The sequence below is a fragment of the Temnothorax nylanderi genome, unplaced genomic scaffold (assembly GCF_030848795.1).
Source record: "Temnothorax nylanderi isolate EJ_2023f unplaced genomic scaffold, tnyl_v1.0 TNYL_tig0016_pilon, whole genome shotgun sequence".
NCBI lineage: Eukaryota > Metazoa > Arthropoda > Insecta > Hymenoptera > Formicidae > Temnothorax > Temnothorax nylanderi.
This window is the reverse complement of record NW_027249078.1, coordinates 2,149,822-2,171,032: the sequence shown is the minus strand read 5'-3', so window position 1 is coordinate 2,171,032 and position 21,211 is coordinate 2,149,822. Positions and strand designations below refer to the sequence as shown.

The 21,211-nt window shown below is 34.6% G+C and overlaps 2 protein-coding genes across 5 annotated transcripts in view; one reads left to right on the top strand and one right to left on the bottom strand.

Moving 5' to 3' along the window:
• Nucleotides 1-402: 402 nt before the first annotated feature.
• On the top strand, nucleotides 403-8,314 carry Cta (Guanine nucleotide-binding protein subunit alpha cta). Of its 2 annotated transcripts, XM_071698880.1 has the most exons (6): nucleotides 403-2,002; nucleotides 2,538-2,798; nucleotides 2,981-3,031; nucleotides 3,133-3,350; nucleotides 3,435-3,839; nucleotides 5,493-8,314. In XM_071698880.1, the coding sequence occupies exons 1-5, from the start codon at nucleotides 1,787-1,789 to the stop codon at nucleotides 3,790-3,792; spliced, it is 1,104 nt and encodes a 367-aa protein (XP_071554981.1). In that variant the 5' UTR covers nucleotides 403-1,786; the 3' UTR covers nucleotides 3,793-3,839; nucleotides 5,493-8,314. The 2 variants fall into 2 exon arrangements, with proteins under 2 accessions (XP_071554981.1, XP_071554980.1); XM_071698879.1 differs by having other exon boundaries at nucleotides 3,435-8,314.
• Nucleotides 8,313-21,211, bottom strand: part of Frl (formin-like protein) — a 25,749-nt gene continuing 12,850 nt past the window's right edge. Inside the window, exons 2-18 of one of the 3 annotated variants that reach the window (XM_071698878.1) lie at nucleotides 19,203-19,286; nucleotides 18,185-18,271; nucleotides 17,625-17,731; nucleotides 17,001-17,140; nucleotides 16,393-16,571; nucleotides 16,120-16,196; nucleotides 15,533-15,848; nucleotides 14,917-15,033; nucleotides 14,394-14,634; nucleotides 14,023-14,303; nucleotides 13,447-13,714; nucleotides 13,230-13,357; nucleotides 12,699-13,143; nucleotides 12,306-12,580; nucleotides 12,079-12,192; nucleotides 11,180-11,278; nucleotides 10,334-10,474 (exon numbers count right to left, since the gene is read on the bottom strand). In XM_071698878.1, the coding sequence (XP_071554979.1) occupies nucleotides 11,204-11,278; nucleotides 12,079-12,192; nucleotides 12,306-12,580; nucleotides 12,699-13,143; nucleotides 13,230-13,357; nucleotides 13,447-13,714; nucleotides 14,023-14,303; nucleotides 14,394-14,634; nucleotides 14,917-15,033; nucleotides 15,533-15,848; nucleotides 16,120-16,196; nucleotides 16,393-16,571; nucleotides 17,001-17,140; nucleotides 17,625-17,731; nucleotides 18,185-18,271; nucleotides 19,203-19,286 (2,934 nt within the window). In that variant the 3' untranslated portion in view covers nucleotides 10,334-10,474; nucleotides 11,180-11,203. Of the gene's footprint in view, nucleotides 10,475-11,179; nucleotides 11,279-12,078; nucleotides 12,193-12,305; nucleotides 12,581-12,698; nucleotides 13,144-13,229; nucleotides 13,358-13,446; nucleotides 13,715-14,022; nucleotides 14,304-14,393; nucleotides 14,635-14,916; nucleotides 15,034-15,532; nucleotides 15,849-16,119; nucleotides 16,197-16,392; nucleotides 16,572-17,000; nucleotides 17,141-17,624; nucleotides 17,732-18,184; nucleotides 18,272-19,202; nucleotides 19,287-21,211 lie in introns of all 3 variants that reach the window. The other 2 variants (XM_071698876.1, XM_071698877.1) reach the window with 2 other exon arrangements.

Genomic DNA, 21,211 nt, shown 5'->3' with positions numbered 1-21,211 from the left:
GGACGGTGTCCTAACTCTTACTAGAGGAACTCTATGACACACTGACCGCGCGCGCCGTCTGGCTATACAAATTTTTTGAAGCGCGAAAACTGGAGCGTCCCGTTTGACCGCAGCCACTCTCAGAGCGACCGGTGCCTGGAGAATTTCCACTAGGCCAACCAGTCAGAGATTCTTACATTAAATTGACCAATTGGCGGCATGGACGATCGGGCAGTCATTGGGTGAGTTTAGGTAAGACACCGCTACTGTAGCGCTACACGAATGCGTACCAGCCATTGGCTGTTCATGGTAGCGCTACCATGAACAGCCAATGGCTGGTACGCATTCGTGTAGCGCTACAGTAGCGGTGCTTACCTAAACACACCCATTCATGACTGCCTTCCGTTGTCTGAATACAGTCGATCCTCGACAATCTCGACGTGCGGCCCGCGCGGCAGGCTGATGCAAATTGATACAGGTTAATGCAAGGCTTTACACACAAGAAGCTAAGAATCTAACAACATGTAGTACAAGTCTGGGAGAATCTTTCTAATTATTCCCCAAAGTGGCAGGCAGGTAATGGTGTATGTATGTAGGTAGTCGAGCGAGGGATTGGTGAGGTAGCAGTGGAGCAGTGGCGTTTCCACGCTCGTATCGTTTCACCGTTGCTCCGTCGCTCTTACCATGCATTCCCGTGAAATATCTCGATCATATCGATCGCATTGGTACAACAATTATCGTGCATCACCAGGGATCGCGATCGTTGGCGGACGGCAAGCGGGAGAAGAGGTGTGTCACGGCGCGTACAGGAGCGAATGATTACTCGCCGACTTTTCAGGAGCGAGAAGAAGAGGGGACGACAGGGAGAGAGAGAGAGAGAGAGAGAGAGAGAATTAAGGCGGTGCAGCGAGCGAGACGTATGGTTATCACAGACGATCGTGACACACAAAACGTTGAACGTCGTCGTGAGGCGCGAGGCGATGCGGATCGCCGCCCGGTGATTATTCAATCATGCCCAATTCGTGGCTCGCCAGGAACGATTGTGAGGCTCGTGGACAAATCGGGGCAGCGTGAGCGGTCGGCGGTCGGCGGCGGTGATCGCCGCGTGAAATACCTTTTACCAATCGGTATGCCATCGTTCTTCCGCGTATACCTGCATCGCACGCCTTATCGTATACGTGTGTTTGCGTAACACGGTATCATAACGGTATATACGTGCGAATATACAATACGCAGCAGTTTGGCTGGGATCGATTGGAGAAAAAAACCCGCATCGGCCTAGCGAGAACGTGCACGCAGTTGACCGTGCACGAGACGAGAGATTCGCGCTCGGTGGTGGTGCTAGTACTGCTATAGTGGTGGTGGTGTGGTGATATCGCGCATTCCGGATTCCGGCCGGTTACGCCTGCCCGAGAAATGCGGTTCTGAATCGGCGATTTCCGATCGGCCTGCGGAGTGCGACCTGCGCTTTCGCGGGGTGGGTGGGTTGACAGGCGGGGAGGGGGAGGACGACTTGCGAGATTGCGAATTGCGAGGTACACGAGCCGCCGACCGCCGTGTGGCCTGGTGTGGCCGTGTCGCCTCGCCACTCGCCAGTGCTGGCCAGTCAGGCCAGTGCGCGTCCGCCGTCCGGTTGTCCTGTTTGTACTTGTTTTCGTCGAGACGGCACTTGGCAGACGGCATCGCGCGCGAGGAGCGCCGGGCGAGAGACGGGAAAGCGGATAAGAAGGCAGGCAGCCAGGGCAGGAAGGAAGGAAGTCAAGTGGCGACCCGAAGGAGGAGAGTGAGAGTGAATGAGAGAGGCAAGATGGCGAGCTCCTTAACGTGGTCGTGTTGCCTGCGTTTCAAATTCAGCCCGGAGGAGATCGAGCAGCGTTACAAGAGCCAGGAGATCGACCGGATGCTGGAGAAGGACCGGCAAACGTTCCGCCGGCAGGTGAAGCTGCTGCTGCTCGGGGCGGGCGAGAGCGGCAAGTCGACATTCCTCAAGCAGATGCGGATTATTCACGGGATCAAGTTTGAGGTAAGAGCACCGAGGACCACGCGCGCCCACCGCGTGACAGAATCCTCTCGATCGGCGGCGTCTTCCCGTCCCGCTTTCGGGAGTAGGTATCTGGACTATCTCGGAGTATCGCGCTCCCGCTCCCGGTCGTTGCACGCCGGTCGGTCCTTGACGCCGCCTCGGCCTCATACGGAACACCACATTTACACCTGATGACTTGGCCTGCATTTAATTAGTAGGGAGTTTAAACTCGATTATGTTTCGCTGAGAATTGGCAATTGGCAGAGAGACAGAGGATGTAATAAATAATGTATTAAATATATATGGAAGGGATAACGAGAGACCGGGCGTGTAACTATGAATTGCGAAAGAAGCGTTAAGATTGTTTTTCATAACTTTTTCGTAAAATCAATCAATTTAAAACCATAATAGAAATCCGAAACTGAAACTTGTTATAATCAGAATGAATGTTTTTTCTCGTTCCGATGACGCCTCTTTCATGAGAAATTTGCTTTAGAGGATTAAGATTTGATGTATAACACGTTTGTTTTTTCAGCCCGAATTAATTAAGGAATACCAACATGTGATCTACCAGAATATAATTAAGGGTATGAAGGTTCTAGTGGATGCACGGGATAAACTAAATATCCCTTGGGAGAATCCTAAGAATTACGATATCGGTTTCCAATTACTCAAGTTCGAAAACACCATGGTGCTGGACACTAGATTATTTCTGCATTATGTGCCAGCATTGCAGAGTTTATGGAAGGATGCATCGATTAGAAGAGCATTCGACAGGCGAAGAGAATTTCAATTAGTAAGATTTTATTTTCTCGTATTAACTCTATAAACACGCATCTTTTACATGCGTGATAAGAGATACGTAAATATTTTAATATTGAAACATTGAAATATATATATATATAGTTATCTTTTATTTTTATTTTTATATTGTTTAATTTAGGTGTTACATTTATATGTGTGATTTGATATTTTCAGAGTGATTCTGTCCAATACTTCCTGGATAATCTTGAAAGGATTGCAAGAGTGGTAATACTTTTGACAATTTATATAATTATAACAATTTAATGTATTTTTATTTACTGAATATTTTTATTTACTGTATATAAAAAAAGAAATATTTTTGTTAGGAATATACACCTACGCATCAGGATATCTTACACTGTAGGAAGGCGACGAAAGGAATTTCCGAATTTGTAATACCGATTAACAATATCCCATTCCTCTTTGTTGATGTTGGCGGTCAAAGATCTCAAAGGCAAAAATGGTACCAATGCTTTGACTGCGTGACATCTATACTTTTTCTCGTATCGTCATCGGAATTTGACCAGGTCTTGTTGGAAGATAGGTATGTTATCTCCTTGCTTATTCTACAAAATTGTAAAATAAATAATGATAATGCGATTTTGTTTTTATCAATTAATTCTTACAGGAGGACTAACAGATTGGAAGAATCTAAAAATATATTTGATACAATCGTGAACAACATGATATTTTGTGGTGTCTCTATAATTTTGTTCTTAAACAAAACGGATTTACTCGATAAGAAAGTGAGGTCACGAGATACAAATGTCCGTTTGTATTTTCCACAATTTACGGGTGATCCACATTCCATGAAGGACGTGCAAAATTTTATCCTCGACATGTTCGTCTCGGTCAAAAGGGATCCGAGAAAGCCGTTGTTTCATCACTTCACTACTGCGGTAGACACAGAAAATATTAAAGTCGTCTTTAATGCTGTGAAGGATACTATCCTGCACCGAAACTTGGAATCCCTCATGCTTCAATAATGTAGAATCGGAGTAATTAACCAGATAAAGCAGCTAGTAAAACAAAGGTACGCGTCAGAAATTCAACATCTAATATATTATTAATCCAATCTGTAGTTTTTGAGGAATATTGCAATACACCCTAGGTCAAAACGCATTTTGATAAGACAATATATATGTATGGATATACAACTTTTGAATATTTACCTTCATATATATATAGATACATTTATAGATACATTTATTAAGAGGAAACAACCACAGCCTGATGTAAAGATATATTAAAACAATTTTGACTTTATATACACTGTGTATGCATGCATGTATGCGTGCGTGATTATTTTATATATCTACATAAATATCTATATATAATTTTCATTATTTATATATATATATATAGAAGATACATTTTCATTGTACTTTTGATGAATATTGAATGGTTATGAGATTATTATACAAACTCTATTGTACATAATTTTTTGTATTCTACATATTGTCAGTAATTTCTACAATAATGGATTTTGACGTGTTTGTATAAAAAGAAAGGATCAGTTGCAAATAATTCAGTTTAGATTCTTATGTTTGTACAGACATATGTGATTCGATGTTTTTCGCATGATTTAATATATAAGATTATTGCTGGTTATTATATTAAGCCGGGATTCACAAATCTATAAATACCTTTAATTTATTTAAGATTAATTACTCTTATTACCGAATATATTAATCGTTTGAATGCCAAGGAGCATGATTGCGCTTCTTCTGTTTCACGTTGAAAAAGCCAAAAAACGCAATCACGCTTCTCTCGTTTCATATCCAAAAAATATCCAACAAGCGCTTTCCTCCTCTCGTCTTATTATTTGATATTGTTATCTATAGTATTTGAGGATAGTTCGATTTAGTAACTATGTAGAGGTGAGTGTCTTGAGAACTGCGGTAGAAATTGATCAACAATGGATTTATTGTGGCGCTTGCTTAAAATTTTTTGCACAGATTTTTGCAGCCGTTTCCGGCACTCAAACGGTTAAATAAGAAAACCAAATACTAGAAGCCATGTAAACCAAATGAAGCTAGCCAGTTTGTGTTCAAATTGCTGTGGGAAAAAAAATGTTGGCTCATTCTTCCTGGAAGAAGCAATGTTATTCAATATATTTAAATCTTGGTGCTTCGCATTCTATAAATGAATTCTAGGCTGCTTGCTTATTGTCATAAACTGAAAATAATTACATTAACTGAAACTGTTTCCTTTCTGTATATAAAAAAATATAACGTGGATTGTATGAAAGTTTCTAAAGCCTTTTTTTCTGTATCTAATTTTTTATATATCATGTATCATGTATCTTTATGTATGTATAGAAGAGATCTGTGTGCTTCTTAAATTAATTACGAATTTTTAAGAAATATAATAGCAATTGTTTTAAACTTCAATGTTCTTGTATCGCATCACAAATGTAACAAGTTTTATTTGCCTGTTCTGTATATTTGATGACTGATCCTTTATTGATTATTATACTTTCAAAAGAATATTTAAATAAAATAATCAGTATTATTTTTTCCACGCGAATTCTATCGTATATTCTTGACTTTCCATATTAATTACTAGATTGGAGCAGCAATTTGTATGAAATATATCTTATTTAATATTATAAATTTAATATTGTGTTTGTCTCAATCCATGCATATTTGTGTTTAAATTTTTGTTATTTTATGATTGCAAGTAGATGTCGCTTGAAAAAATCTGACATAATTTGGACTGAACCCGTTGTAGTACACCAAAAATGCTGAAGAAAGTAAAAAGTATATATTCTTTATGACACAAAATTACTATCAAGCTATGTGTTTTTGGCAACAAATGTTACAGTATTTCGTTTGTTGTATGTATATATGCATATAAATTATATCCAGAGATTTTATGTAATAATGTTGATGATTAGTCAGCTTAATTCTACGTAAAATCAAGAAACTTCTATATATTATTCTATACTTTAATTATTACTTATATACTTTATTTTATTAATTTATTCAATAATTTAATATATATGTATATATAAACATTGTAATCGTTAAAAGCCATTCCAATTTTTATGGATCATCTATTACATAAAATCTTTGTTACTTTTTATGTGCGAAAATTAAGTTAATAAAGCGGAATAAGTTTGCTAACAAGTAAATTTATAATACACATTTTCATTATTAACCAGAACGTACTAATTATATACTAAATTACACATGTGTGTATGTGTGTATACATGCTGTGTTTGTCCCTTTTCTATGTAAAAAGGTATTGAAAGGTATATCGCATTTAAGCTCCTACATATATTATTTCATACAAACAGCTGTATAAAAAAAATCGTATAAAAAAATGATTGATAATCAGTATATTTTGTAAATGAAATTTTTACATTCCTATAAAGATAATCAGGTCCAATTTATATAATTGATACTTTTATGTCGCTTTTTATAACAATATAATATTGTCTCGAAAATACCTTGTTTTTATACTGGTTTACATATCGTTTATATACGCAGGATTATGATGTGTTGATGCTCATTACACAGGGAACGCCTATGATTTTTATAAAAAGATTTATAAGAGATAAAAATATATATATTATTGACATTCGTCGCAATAACAAATTCGTAAATATAGTTGTAATAATTATATTCTATATACAATGAACTCAGCTTAATAGAAAATTCTCTTGATACTAAAATCGTCGAGTCATAGATGCGGTTATTAAAATGCAGAACGTTATATTAGTAGTGTACTTGGTATATATCTTATATTACAAGGCGGTTATATTTTATTAAGATTGCATTCTTGATATATCGACATGATGGACGTATCATATGTATTTTCTATTAAGCTATTTATAAATGGAACAAAGAACACACATGTAATGATATAAGTACAGACTTAAAATTTTATCGCAATAATATAGGTTGAGAGTATAATAATCATGTGATGACATATTTCTCGAAAAGTTCCAAAATAATTTTTATATTTTTCAAATTCTCCAAGATGATTTTGATACGTCCAATTTAATCTAACTAATATGTTTCAAGTCATAAAAAGGTTGTATAAAATGCATTTAAACTAAACGTCGGAGAAATAGCGTCATATATTTTTTATTCACACTTACATTCGTAAATTAAAGAGAAGAAAAAAGAGAATGAGTGTTTATTTATTCTTTTTCACATAATTAAAACCGAAAAAATCAGAAAGAATATTAGAACGAATAATGAATTGTATATACGTAGCTAATGATTAACTTGAGATATTCTCATTATCTTTAAAGCGCTGCCATGGTTTTTATGTAGCACATATTTTTCATTTAAAATTTGATATTAAAAAAATGGACAAATGTATCCATGGACCTAGCGATACTTTTTGCCATTAATACCGACAGGCTTACAATAAAGCATATATTTTGAATATTGTTTAAGAAATCATTACACATTAGTAGTAAAATAACATGTAAACTACCAACACAAAAAACTCCAACTTTTTTTTTAGTAAAACTTAAGATATCTTAAAACTATCAAGTGATTGTTTCAGATTAAGCAAATTGACGTCTAATATTATTGTATTTCGTACAATTTTTCAATTTTTATAATATCAGATATCTAATATTAAAAAACTTCAAGTAAATTTCAAATGAGATTTTTGCCAAAATAAAATTTGTTTAAGGTAAGATAAAAAATAATATTTATTATCCATCTTTATTTTTTTTTTATTTAAACGTTCAAAATTCCTGAATTTTAAAACTGGAAGATATTTCGACACGATATTTCTGTTAGAAGTTTACACCAAAATCTACTTCATTATATTCAATCATTATGTATATGTATATAATGTAACAAAATTGTTTCAGTCGCGCGTGTATATTTTCTCATGTTTTATAATGATGTCTCTTTAGAGCTATAGTGTTCTACGTATCATCGAAATACAATGCGATAAAATATAAAGAGGAAACCTAAGAAAGCGAACGAGTGTAATGTAAATGGCAAAGATGCACGACGAACAATAATAATCTGTCAAGTTTGAAAGCACAATGATACATATAATTTTTCTAACGGTACTATGAAACAATTGTTGATAATGAATTTTTATAACATTTATTAATTATATATACTTTCTACACTTGGTAATTTTACTTTATCGTCTTGCATTGTATTGTATACGTGAGCTAAAGAATGTAGATATATCGTGCCTTTTGTACATTGTATATTTGTATATAAAAATATTTTACATGAATTATTATTATAATGTAGTTTATACGAGCAATAAATAAACAACTTTAAAAGATATAAATGGTATACTAATTTACTAATGACCAATAAATGTTACATAATAAAAAACAAATGATAATTTACTGATCATAGGCCAACATGTGTGTGGTATTGGTTTATTCGTTCACAGAAAAATAGTGTTGGGTGTTTAACTACAACGGTGGAAAATGTATTGTGTGTGTGTAATTGTGTAAGTCATTGTTCATTCGTGATTCGTGTATTATTTTATATAATAAATGAGTACATCATTCTTTGTTGAAGTATTAATTATTACATTTATTTATATCTGATTTTATACAATGAGATTACTAATTTTTACAATTTATATAGTGAAATGCATATAATGTACGTGTGTGCGTGTGTATATACACACACATTTTTTGCACAAAAGATATATAAAATAGCTTAGTGCTTCAATCCCAGAGGGTTGAAATAGCAATTTTTCTTCGACACATATTGCTAATAAGCGATATGTGCTAAATAATACAATACAGAAAATATTTTATCTAAACATCACATTGGCAATTGTTCTAAGCGATAATAGTAATTACATTATATTCGTTCAAAACTATTTTCTATATTACAACGGTATATTTACATTTTTCTTTTTCTAGTAATATATAATATCAAAAACGTACAAAAGTAAAAATATAACTCCATTCTTTCAAAAGTTTGCGATATGTTTTCAATCGGGAATAAGCTTGAAGAGAATTGCAGTCTTTTATTGTATATTTTGGTAATAAAAATCTTATAGAGAATGACAGCAATAATCGATGTGTGTGCCAACTTTTGATTTGTATATTTTTTATGTCTCCTTACATTACGGCTCGATATATATATAGATATATATCGATTGTTAAACGGTACGAAACGCTCTTGTGCAGTTACTTGAGTATTTACGTGTTACAATATATATTCTTGAGGTGTGTATGCGCGTATTCGAGGAATGTAATCAAGTTATATGCTGCAAAATTATTTTTGTTAATAATAAATGTTTTCAAGAGACAACTAAGATCTCTCTCTCTCTCTCTCTCTCTCTCTCACTCTCATTTATGTCATAACAATATGCGTTACAATATATCGCAGAAAATTATGACAAATACGTATAGTCAATTATCACTTTGTAACATATCGTCTTGATTTTATTGTTGGTTGTGAGAGAAGATACATTTTTATAACTCGTAATACGAAAAAAAAGTATAAACATTTATTTTGAAATTTTGTACATTTGCTTGTAAGCTGATAGAACTTGTGTAATTCCGTAGCAAGTTTTCCCAGCTTATTACATATCGCTGGAATGTCACAAATACCATGTCATTGATTTATTAAAATCTGCAACTGCTAGACTGACTTTACACACAAACTTACGTTACGAGTTATATGACTTTGTCCATTTGATATTAAGCAATTACAAAATATAAGATATAAACAATTAATTTAATTAACGGGGACATTAAGTTCATATGAAAATTATAAATATTTTAATACATATAACAATCAACAACAACTAAATTTAAACAATTCTACGTTTACGTACTTCACATATATATCGAACAAAAAAATGAAAGAAAGTAATAGTGTAATCCAAGTATAAGCAAATTTTATGTAAATGTCATGAAATGTTAAAAAGAAATCTATTATTATCTAGAGAAAAATAGTAAACAAGTGCCTTAATTAATATAATATTATGCTAACTTGAGAGAAACTTACATGTCTTTAATTGCGAGATTCATATAAACTATGCATAGAAGGATCGTCAAACGTACGAAATAACGCGCGTTTTTCAAAATCTATCGCCTTGTGATAAATACTATATTCGAAAAATTTATATCCTAAAGCTGTAAATTTTAAGTTTATGACTATTGGACTTTCAGCACCGCTAATACAATTCGAGCACAAAAGCCTCATCTAATTGTACGTACTGAATATTGTCGTTCAGTTCCGAATTTGTATGTTTATAGCAAAGTAGCTCATATATAAGTAAAATGTTTTCAAAAATTCGGAGAATGTATACAAGTGACTGTCTAGTTGTGCACGCTGTTAATATTTTCAAAAGTATTCTCAAACTATTGGTGTTCTCTGTTGATTCCCGTCTTCTAAAGCTAAATTACAATGAAACTTTTATATTGCAAGGCAAATTCGTTCTCTAGAATATAGAAAAACTTTGAAACGCGTATAAATCAGAAATGCAAAAAGATTACAGTTCAAGCTCTTCGGCGGTGCGCGAGAGTCTGTGATTATCGATACGTCGTCGTTGGCTACGTCTTACAGCATCCGCTCTGCGATATGGTTCGGACCTGAGACCAAGAAGAATATCCTCTAGGGCACCGTTATACACTTCATCTTGTTGCAGTAGCTTCTTCTCTTGCACTAATCGTGTCTTATTCTTCAGTTCGTTTATAACAGCATCCTGATGATACATAATAGAATGTTTTTTATTACAGAAAATATTTAAAACATTTGTATTAAAAAAAATATGTATTTGTAATATATACCTTTAGAATTATTGCTATGCAAAGTTTTTAATATTTAAGGTATATACCATATACATATGTTTAAGAAATTTAAGAAAATGCAAAATTTGCTATTAATTACTTTTAGTTCGAATCAAGAAAAATTTAACGACACATCTATTTATGCGCAAGTGGCGTTACTCATACTCGTAAAACTTGAACGGTACATGAAACTTTATGGCGGTAAAGGGAAAGCGATAATAGAAGAAATCTCTCAGCCAACATCAATGCGAGCTAAAACATGCGAATGCATACTCTTTGACGTATCGTTACTGGTACATGTGTGATGTAAAGAATCAGAGTTTATACAGCATATATATGCAAAGTGTATTCAATTGAAATCAATGTGAAATGTAGAATGCGTAATCAATGTGCGAGTGAAATATTCTCCGAAACTACGATATACTTTATATGGTACTTGATAGTTTTGAGGTAAAAATAATTCATTTTTATAAAAAACTATGATTATTTTACATACATTAATGAGCAAGTTTGATGACGATCAAATTTTTACACGTTATACGTAATATGTGTAATGTGGTGTATGTACAGGTATTAAAAATCATACGTTAATACAAGGAAGTGAGCGAGGACAGACTTACATGTTGTGAATTGTTTCTACATTGTTATGTTCTGAGCTCCAGTTCATTAAGGTGGCGGTGTAACAGACTCTTGTTCGAGTTACAGCAAAATTTCGGTGACTTTAAATCCAAATAAATATGTAACAAATAAGAAAACAAATGTTTATGAATCTATAGCGTTTTGAGAAATGGATGGAACTATAAGAGGCACGCGTGAGATTCTCAGAATCGATCATAATCGTTCATAATCCCTGTAAAATGTCATGCTACTTCACAACATGCAAAGAAATTAATGCTTTGTGTATTTATTTTCTATTTTCTTACATAAATAGTAATTATAATGTTGCGTGGTTACGATGAATGTTAATTTTAAATGCATCTACACAGCATTGATGTTGTAGGGGAGAGAAGCTCAGAGAAATATAAATGCCAACATATGTATGATCGATTAAAAATTGCAACTATCACACATAGTTACGGTATCAAGTCTAATTAAAATAAATAGGTTATATTTAACGGAAGGGAAATTATCTCTCTAAACCAACAACAGATAGGATATATAAATATTATTTTGAATTTTTCTTGATTCAAAGAAATAAAAAAAAATCAGTAGTAGAGCAAGTTTATAGTAATAGAAATATAAATGCTAAAATATAAATGATTGATGTTTTTTTACATAAAATGCTTTTTATATTAAACAGAATAATAGGTAATTTTTGCAATTGCAATAATACGTTTATAGATCGTAAAAGATGCATACATTAAAGATGTTTTTAAACTGATATTTTTAGAATAGCGCACATGCTAGATATATAGAAATAATTTAAGTAAAAAGATACAGGTGCGGTCGACCTCGTTCATAAATCTGAGTTAATACATGTAAATACACAAAAGTAAAACATAAAAAATGCATGACATACCTGTTGTTTCTTCTGATTTAATTTGTTACGCTTTATAACTTCTTCGGACGTATTTAAAGCTTCTGCTGCAGCAGCCTCTAATCTACGACGCTGTTCGTTTTCCTGATCCGCTGCCTATAAATTTGTGCATTTTATTATTTAACATACATATGTACTCTTAACAAAATTGTGATACGATACACGTTAAAAACTTTGATATCTAATAAAACACAACTATTACAACGCACCTTAAACGCTCTCGCGAATCTGACGAGAAGGGAGAAAAAGGTGTTGGCATCAGCCTGTCTCGGACTTTCCCCAAAGAATTCGACACATTCACGGAATGCTTCACCGGCGGTACGTGCGTCAAGTTTCAAACGGCGTAATTTCTCCTCGGAATTGTTCAAAAAGTCGCGCAATACCGTATTGTGCTTTTCTTTGCCGCGCAACTCAAATTCTTTTCGCACAAGATCCATACCTTTCTCCAGTTCGTGAACATCGGTCGTAATGTTCTCCAGTGAAACTGAAATTAATATATAATTTTGCAAGTATAAATAAAATGCGTTAGTTGGATTTGTTATGTAATTCCATTCACCTAGCATTAATATTCCAATAGCTAATTAAATACGGTGAGCACATACCTGTCGCAGCTTTGTCGATGTACATCAATTCCGATTCAAAATTAATAAGTTCAGGGAACTTGACTCGTATCGTGGCGACGATATAATGCAAAAGGCACATCCTTTTATCGGTCGATTTCGTATCTAATAATGTATCTAAGCTTTGTAACTTGAAGCCGTACGCGGGGCCCCGTTTGCTACTGTTTAGGTAGTTACCGAAGGCAAGAATAATTTCTAATACTGATCTCAACTTCTTTGAACTCTTAACCGAACTGGATGCAGATATCACAGCGTGTATTTGTGGCGTAATGAGATGTAAATTGTCGAAAAAGTTTCCTATGTAGTTCATAATGGACAACTTGGTAGATATCCTTTCCACTTTACCAAGTTGCATCAAAAATTTATCTTCTTCCGTCAATAACGTGACGTTCTTCTTTTCTATAATATATTCGCGGTAAGCCTTGATCTGAAATTAATTTTTATTATTTCAATTAATGCTGTAAAAATCTTTTAGTAACAATAATATTTATATTAAATGTAGAACGAGCGTACTTCTTGATCCGTAGGTACCATACGTTGCAATAATTCTACATTTTCAAGTGAAAGGACTTTCAAGTCCAGAGCATTTACCGCCATTATTACTTTCTCGACCGGCATTTCCATTTTTCGGCGCGATATAGCTAAAGTTGGAAAAATAATGAGAATCAAGTGACGTGATCTCTGTTTTCATATATCACGTTAGCATGGGTCATAGATCAAGCTTATTTACCAATATTTCGTAATCTCGTGTGCTCCAAAAGCGATACGTTTTCGGGTTTCTTGAATCGTTTACTCGGAAAGCTTGAAAGTCCGTCGATTTCATTGTTACCGTTGGCCACGTGTCCACTCATGCCGATCTTAAATCGCTCTTCAAAGTCGGAAAAGTCGATTTGGTTGTGCAAACGATCGTCATCCAACTCATTGAAGATAGTACCCCGTACTTGATTAGGTTTCAGAGCGATCCAATTAAGGGTAGGAAGTTTGTACTTTGTTTGGACCTGATCGAAGAGAACGTAATCTCGTATTAAATTAAAACGATCCAAGAAAAAAGCAAATCAAACGATTACAATAATTTTCTTGCTGGCAAAAAAAATGTAATAATCGGCGATTCTTATAATAATGATATCGCTATTTTGTTGCTTTTATCGTAATAATTAATAATTTGTCATAGAAAAACATCATATTCTCTCAGTCATTCGATAATCTTATCAACTCTTTTCGCGACCTCACATGCGCTCATTTATAATCGATATTTTTACACATCTTGTTACAATGTTACGAAACGTAGAACCAACGAAATATATACTTTTCGTTTGATAGTCATTGCTCCATTGGGTGCTTGCATCATGCCAGCGGGTGGTGGAGGTATCGGGACAGGCGGTGGTAACTTGTGATCTCCCAGGGAAAGAGGTGCCATAGGAGGAGGCGGCGGCGGACACGGTGGCGGGGGTGGAGGTGGTGGTGCAGGAGCCGCTGGTAGCGTTTCGCGTGACGTTGGCGACGACGGTGTTGAGGCGAACGTCTCGGACGTAACGTTATCCGAGTTACTCAGAGGACTCGTCGCGGTGCCATTTCGTAGACTAGCGGCTGAAAGATCAAACAGGCGTTTGCACGAGATTTCACTTTACACTTACCGCCTATTACTTTTTAAATACTTTCATCTAGCGAGTAATATACCTGATGAGCCCTTTGTAAGCGTTCCCGTGAGAGTTTCCAGTTCGATGATCTTGTTCTCTAGGACACTCTGCCTTCGTGCGGAATCCTGTCTCTGCCTCTTCAAAGCCGCGAGTTCTTCCTCCACTAATCTACGCGCTTCCAAGGCCTCGGTATATTCCACCTTGATCGCGCCTAATTCCGTCTCCAGTTCCGCCAATTTCGCTAATGATTCTCTTTCTAATTCTGCCATACGATCATGTGCCTGTGTCAAAAACAATCAATTGTCAACAATCGTCAACGGATAAATATCGATGTGAATAATTTAACAACGTATATATTGCAATATAATACATTATATAATAGTATATATGAAAAACAAAAGTATACGGTAAGCTTATAATCTGGTGCATTTTCGATATCGAGTCATTTGTGTAAATTGAATCTTATGGATAAATGTGTTTATTTTAACCTACTTTTCTCCCTTTCTAGTAGCTTTATACATTAATAATAGAAAAAGTAGTATAAGAAAGTTTATATCGCTTACGTGACCAAGTTCGTCTTCTAATTCCGCTACTTTTTCCAATGCTGCAGTCTTTGTTTCACTGTCCTCCATTAAGGCAGCTACGTCAAATACGTTATCTAGGTAAGCTGAGATTTGAACCTAAAAAACCGAGTCAACATATGATAATCCACACAAAAGCTTGAAGATGAAATTGATAAAATTCAAAAAAATTATTATTAGGCGTAAAATTCTGCCCGACGCACGATCAAAAATGTCATTATTTGTATTATTTCTATTCTGTTATTATATACACATATTTTCTTTTCATGGCTTTAGTTTGCTCTTGGTTACACTATTAACTTGACGCACATAATTAATTAGTAATTAATGGTCATGGCATGTGAATCGTAGATTATCGTTGAAAATTATTTCTAGTATTAAATCATGTAAAATAAAAACCACGTCGTCGCGTGATCCACTACCGCATCTTTTTGGTGAAATTTTTTTTAAATACAAGGTATAATACATATAATAAAAGAGTTTTATAAACTGCCGATAACAACAGACATCTCATGATCGTTACTGTGATCGTTCATTGATCTGTGCATTGTTTAAAATTATTGGTTAAAATTTCATCATACGCATTTAGTTAACTGACCTGCAAATCTTCGCTCTCTGTGTGTCTAAGCTTCTCGAGATATTCGTCTAATCCAAGCTTCGTGAACTCATATTGCAAGTGAACTCTAAAGTTCATGTCTTCGACCGAATGTACGACAATATTGACAAACTGCATACAAGCGACCATAAACTCTATATGGAAACTGTCATATTGAGTGAAATATGCCATAAGTGTCGTAAATCTTCTCCTCTCGGAACACACCTCTTTAAAGTTATCAAACGCTGACAAAATGATCTCGTGGCCACCCTTCACTAGGCAGATTGCAGCGAGGAGCTCCAATACTAGAGCTTTCGTCCTGAGAGAACAGTGCATTTATTACAATGATAGGCTAAACACCGTGGAAGCATTTATTTGAAATAATGTGATATATAAAAAGATTAATTTTAAACGATAATCCATTCAGGATGTGATGAAGCGAGAACTTGTGTAGTCATTTGAATATAAAATGAATGACTAAGTTGTTACGGCGCACACACATTACGGATATTGTTTCACACGTTTATAAATGTCATAGACTTTCTAAGAAATACGAGACAATAATAGATAATGGACAATACGTGACTCACCTCAAACTTTTATGGATTAAGCTCAATGCAATGCAATTGATGGCTTCTCTGTGTTGAATAACCATATTAAATCCGTACTGTAAAAAATCGATATAAATATTTATTTTATTATACGCATGATGTTATGTGAATGAGCTTATACATGTGTTGTTGTGTGAATGTTATATCAAAATATATTAATGTATCGTTTAAATAAAGGTTACGCAAATATCTGCTTTGCAAAGAATTTTAAACTTGAGAAGCAAAAAAGTTTATCGGAACTGATATATTCACCTTATTATTCATGATGGCACGCATGCATAGTATGCAAACATGAATATCATCCTTTGCTTCACCCATATTTAGACGTGCCACGTGTCGAGATCTCCTTTTGACCCCAGGACTGTCTTTCAGATCGTGGAGAGGTGGCCTCAAACATCCGTTGTTTAATGTCGAGGTATCGGCAGTGCCCGCTGTGTTAATAATATTATCGACTATGTTTTTAATCTACGATAAGCCAGTTTGTCACACAAGTATTAATATTTATTAATCTTACAAATATAATATTCATTCTAATAATCTTTACGAAAAGACGGAAATTTCCTTATTTTAAAAATATTTTCCACGTGTCCACTTTTACCAATAATATTATCGCAGCAATTTAAGCTGCTATAACGAAAAACAAGAAAATATTAATTTTTCTAGATAAATTATGTATATGGAATTTGACCTGTCGATATAGACTATCTACTCCTATACTCCACAGTTTATCGCAACTAGAAATCTTACGCTCGTTGTCAATTCCAACAGATTAGAATGCGTACCTAATTTATTATGATTCTCTAACGGGCTAAAATAGATTCTCTGATTTTCCTTTTTTGGCTTTCTAATCAATTTCTTACCGGTTTGTAATTTTTCCTCGGAACTTGTGTGCGATTCCAACAGCCGTTGCTCATGCCGCATCATCAATAGCCTGAAGCTGAGATAGTCTATCAAGGCATCCAGGCCTTGATTTTCTTCGTCCAAGAACTCCCTCACCCATCTGTAATACTGTTCAGCTCAGAATACAGGTTTTCAAAAAAAGTCTTGTAATCACGAACAAATAAACTTGTACACTGAATCTTATTAGTATAATTTTATGCGATCAATGATTAATACAATGGACTTGAATTACATTGCACAAAATGAAAAGTGGATGCAGTTTCAATCTTCTTCCTATTTTTTTATATTAAGCAAGTACAAGCACTTGGAAAATTCTAAATTCCAAGACTCTGAATTTACATTTCGTTTGAAAATACTTATTGAAGATATTTTAAGGAAAAAATACCGATATTGTCCTTGTTAGAGACAGTCGAGTACAAGTTTTAAAGATTTTTTTTATAAAATAGTTAAAACGGCACGTCTATTAGACACTGGCACAGCCAGTACAATCAAACAAAACATAGACGACGTAAATTAATAATCGAAATGGCAAATAAACAATAAATTATTATTATAACGATTAAATAATTACTAGATTTACTTACTCAATATGATTTGTGCGTAAAGATATCTCCAAATCACGTAATACTTGGGTCGACGTTGATTCGCCGACCATTTTCCTTTTCTGGAAGAACATAAAGAAACGATACGACTGTGTAATCATTAGTATCCGTTTGATAACGAACTTCTTGCGGTTGGATGTGGTGTATAATACGGTACAATTATTTCAAAAACGAAGAAATAAAATATTTATACACAAATGTTTAAAATCAAATTGCAGCATTCTGAACCAATATTTTTGTTACATATTTAATATTAAATATAATAAATATCATTGATCGATGTGCAAATCATCAACATGAGTTGAATTGCACAAACAACTTTATTATCAACATGTGATATGTGAGTGTCAAATAGGCACATTTGTGTTAATTATGCGGTGAGCATGTTTTTAAAATATATTTAATTTTGCTCGAAAAATTAATTATATTAACATATGTGTAAATAAAAATTAACGAAATATATGAATAATCCAAACGTTAATATTCGAGAAAATAATATTGGAGACAAAAAGATATGAAAAAATTAAAATAAAACAACGTACTCGATGGCTTCGCGATGCTGTGGGATCCAGGTAAGTACGTAACTTCGCCAGGTAATGGGACGGTGGATCTTTAGCTTGTACTCTTTCCTGCAAATATAAATATTGTGACAAATGATTTCATATGAACCTTTCAAATTCAATTAATATCCACGATCTCTGCCGTAAAGATAATTTGACATTTACACAACTCTTTAATGCTAAAGCGTTAATTTTGAAACCACTTGCAAAATGACACATTATCTTTGGTCTGAATTAATGTTGAATTATTAATTATAATTCTTGTTACGATTAAAGCGATTCTATACCAGAGTGTTTATTCACCCTCCCCGTCACTAGATGATTATACCGCGTGGCAGTTAGAATTAAGGGGAGCAGATTTAAAAGGAAAAAACTTTTTTAGATTTTCCAAGTTCTGAAAGTTCTGAAAGATATCCCGTTTGTCGTTGCCCGCGCGACTGAGCCTTGCAAAGATTAGCTTCTATGAATTACTGCGTCTGTGAGGCGGCCTCGCCAATAACATTTGGAGACGAGAACATGGATGGCTACGAGAGTACACGAATGCCGTCGTGAAAAGGGATGCTGCGTATTTTTTGCAGGCCGCGCATCGTATAATAGCATGGCTTGCGTTACATCCGTCTTGTGTTACGCATATGCTCTACAAGCTGGCTCGAGCATCGGAATGAACCGCGTGACTCGCGATTATCCCTTGAGAATGCACTTTTATCTTTTCATTTTGAATTATTTAATTATATTTTATTATATAGCTAATGGTTGTAATGCCGATTACACGCAAAAAGCCGTATAAACGTCGTATAAAATTAATAGAATTTTATCATCTCAACAACAATAGTAACGATGGTAATAATATAAAAAGAAATACGATAAATAGGTCAATATCTTTTGTATTATTTTTCCTACGTCAATTCTGATCTCTGATTTTTCTATTTACGATTCCATCTACGACTATATCTCAATCTTTATCTTGAGATTATTCTGAGAATAATGTATCTATACTCACTTGGTCGCATATGATGTCCCATTTTTTTTCGTTGTCATATTGTTTCAAAAGTTTCGCTTTATCCGGTGGTAGATCCATAGAGGCCTGCACACACAGTACACAAGAAACAATATATAATACTTTACTGTTATACCGTTGTTAACGATCGGCTAAGAAATTTCATATTTTATGTATCTGAATTTTACACATTTTCTTTACATTCCGAGTTATTTATATTTATATTTCTAGATAGTTGCAAACAAATATTAATAATAATATTAATTCGTTTTAATATTTCTTTAAATTGTATACGTGTTCGTGTGTTCGCTCACATAAATGCACACACATGTACCACTACGCACACGTGGTATGAAACTGTAACGGAGGATATTTTGTGCGTGCAGATATGCACACGTTTTTTGCTCTGTCGGATAAGGAATAACATTACGGAATTTTCGAATACGTAATTACGCGATTATCACCTTTATACTCGACGTTAGATTAAATTAACACTTCTGCCTGATCTTTTGCTCCTTGGAGAAAGCCAACACGCGCGTTCTCCTTCAGTGACCAGGCTAAGTTACAATTTCCAGCAACGTAACACGATTTCTGTTTCCGTTTCGTGGCAATGACTATGTACTGAGATGCTACAATTCTGTCGCATTAGCATAATATTTGTTCTGGAGCTATGGTTTCTACTCAACTGGAGCGAGTAATTCTCTTTTTCATTTTTCGACCGTGTAACGGGAGCACAGAACGAGTTTCCCTCTGAGAAACGAGCGAGAAATATTTAAGCGATAAACGGGCGTTCATTTTCATTATCGCTGTTCAAATGATAACTCCTTTTTTTTTTTGGACGTTCCAAACTTTTCAACGTGTACGGCGTTGGCTACACGGACAATATATATACAGACATTGTCATTTAAGTGTAAAAAATTAAAATAATACCTTCTAATTAAGACATTTTAGAAAAGTAAATAGGTTTTTCTTGTTCCTTACATATATGTTGTAATTAGATGTATAAAATGTACATTATATATGTGTTAATAACAAAAGTATGTGCCTTTTATTAAATTGTTACTTTTGTTTCATTACATATTCTGCCTTCCTACTCTTCGTACGACTGCGGTAAAACATGTCGGAAAATTAGTAACTGTGAGAGAAAGCGGTGATTTCTGCTATGCCCTATGGATGTAATTGTTAAGGTCAAAACACACTTCGAACGGTACGAGAGGCGCGGTGATCGTCGGTTTCACTTCGCTGCAGTGCGCTTTCCCTTTCAGTGTAACGGCAATATGAATCTCCGATTGTGCAAAGTGTTGCTTAAAAAAAAATAAATTCGTCTGTGAAGAATCAACCGCGCAAATTGAGACGTCTAAAAGTATCTTAATGAATCGATAGCGCGGTTATCTAAACATAGAGAGCACGTCGCATTTCCCGTACTCAGCGTACTCAATTCAATTCGGTTTGTTGAAACTGCTTTTTACCGCGTAATTGCGTTCTACCAGAAATATCGGATTACCGCTAATGGGGTACATACTTTCACAATAGGCAGGATGCGACCGGTGACGCCCGATAGATACGCAAACTCGAGTTTCAGTGGTCATTTGCTTTCGTTCGTGATCGAAACATATATAAAGAAAAAAAATTTGCTTTTTAAATTGTTATGCTTACTCTTTTCTTGGTTTACTTGATTTTGTTTCCGCATGTGGATATTTTTTTTACTTTCGCAGTCATCTCGTTTGTTCTCTGACAAATATTGGATTACCTCGTCCGATGCTTGAACGGTCATATCGATGGCAATAAAAAGACGTCTTAACGGCGTCAAGAACAAAACTAATCTTTATTGGTAGGTTCACGGGGATTACTAGCAGACTACTGCTCGTTACACGGACACTGACCTTCGGACACTAACAAGAGAGAACTTTCAACCCGGGACATTTATCTGCCCGCGCGCGGTGAAAGGGTAAATTTTTGGTCAACTCGCTTTCATCATGAGCGTCTCGCTGTTTTTTTTTTTTGTTTGCTTT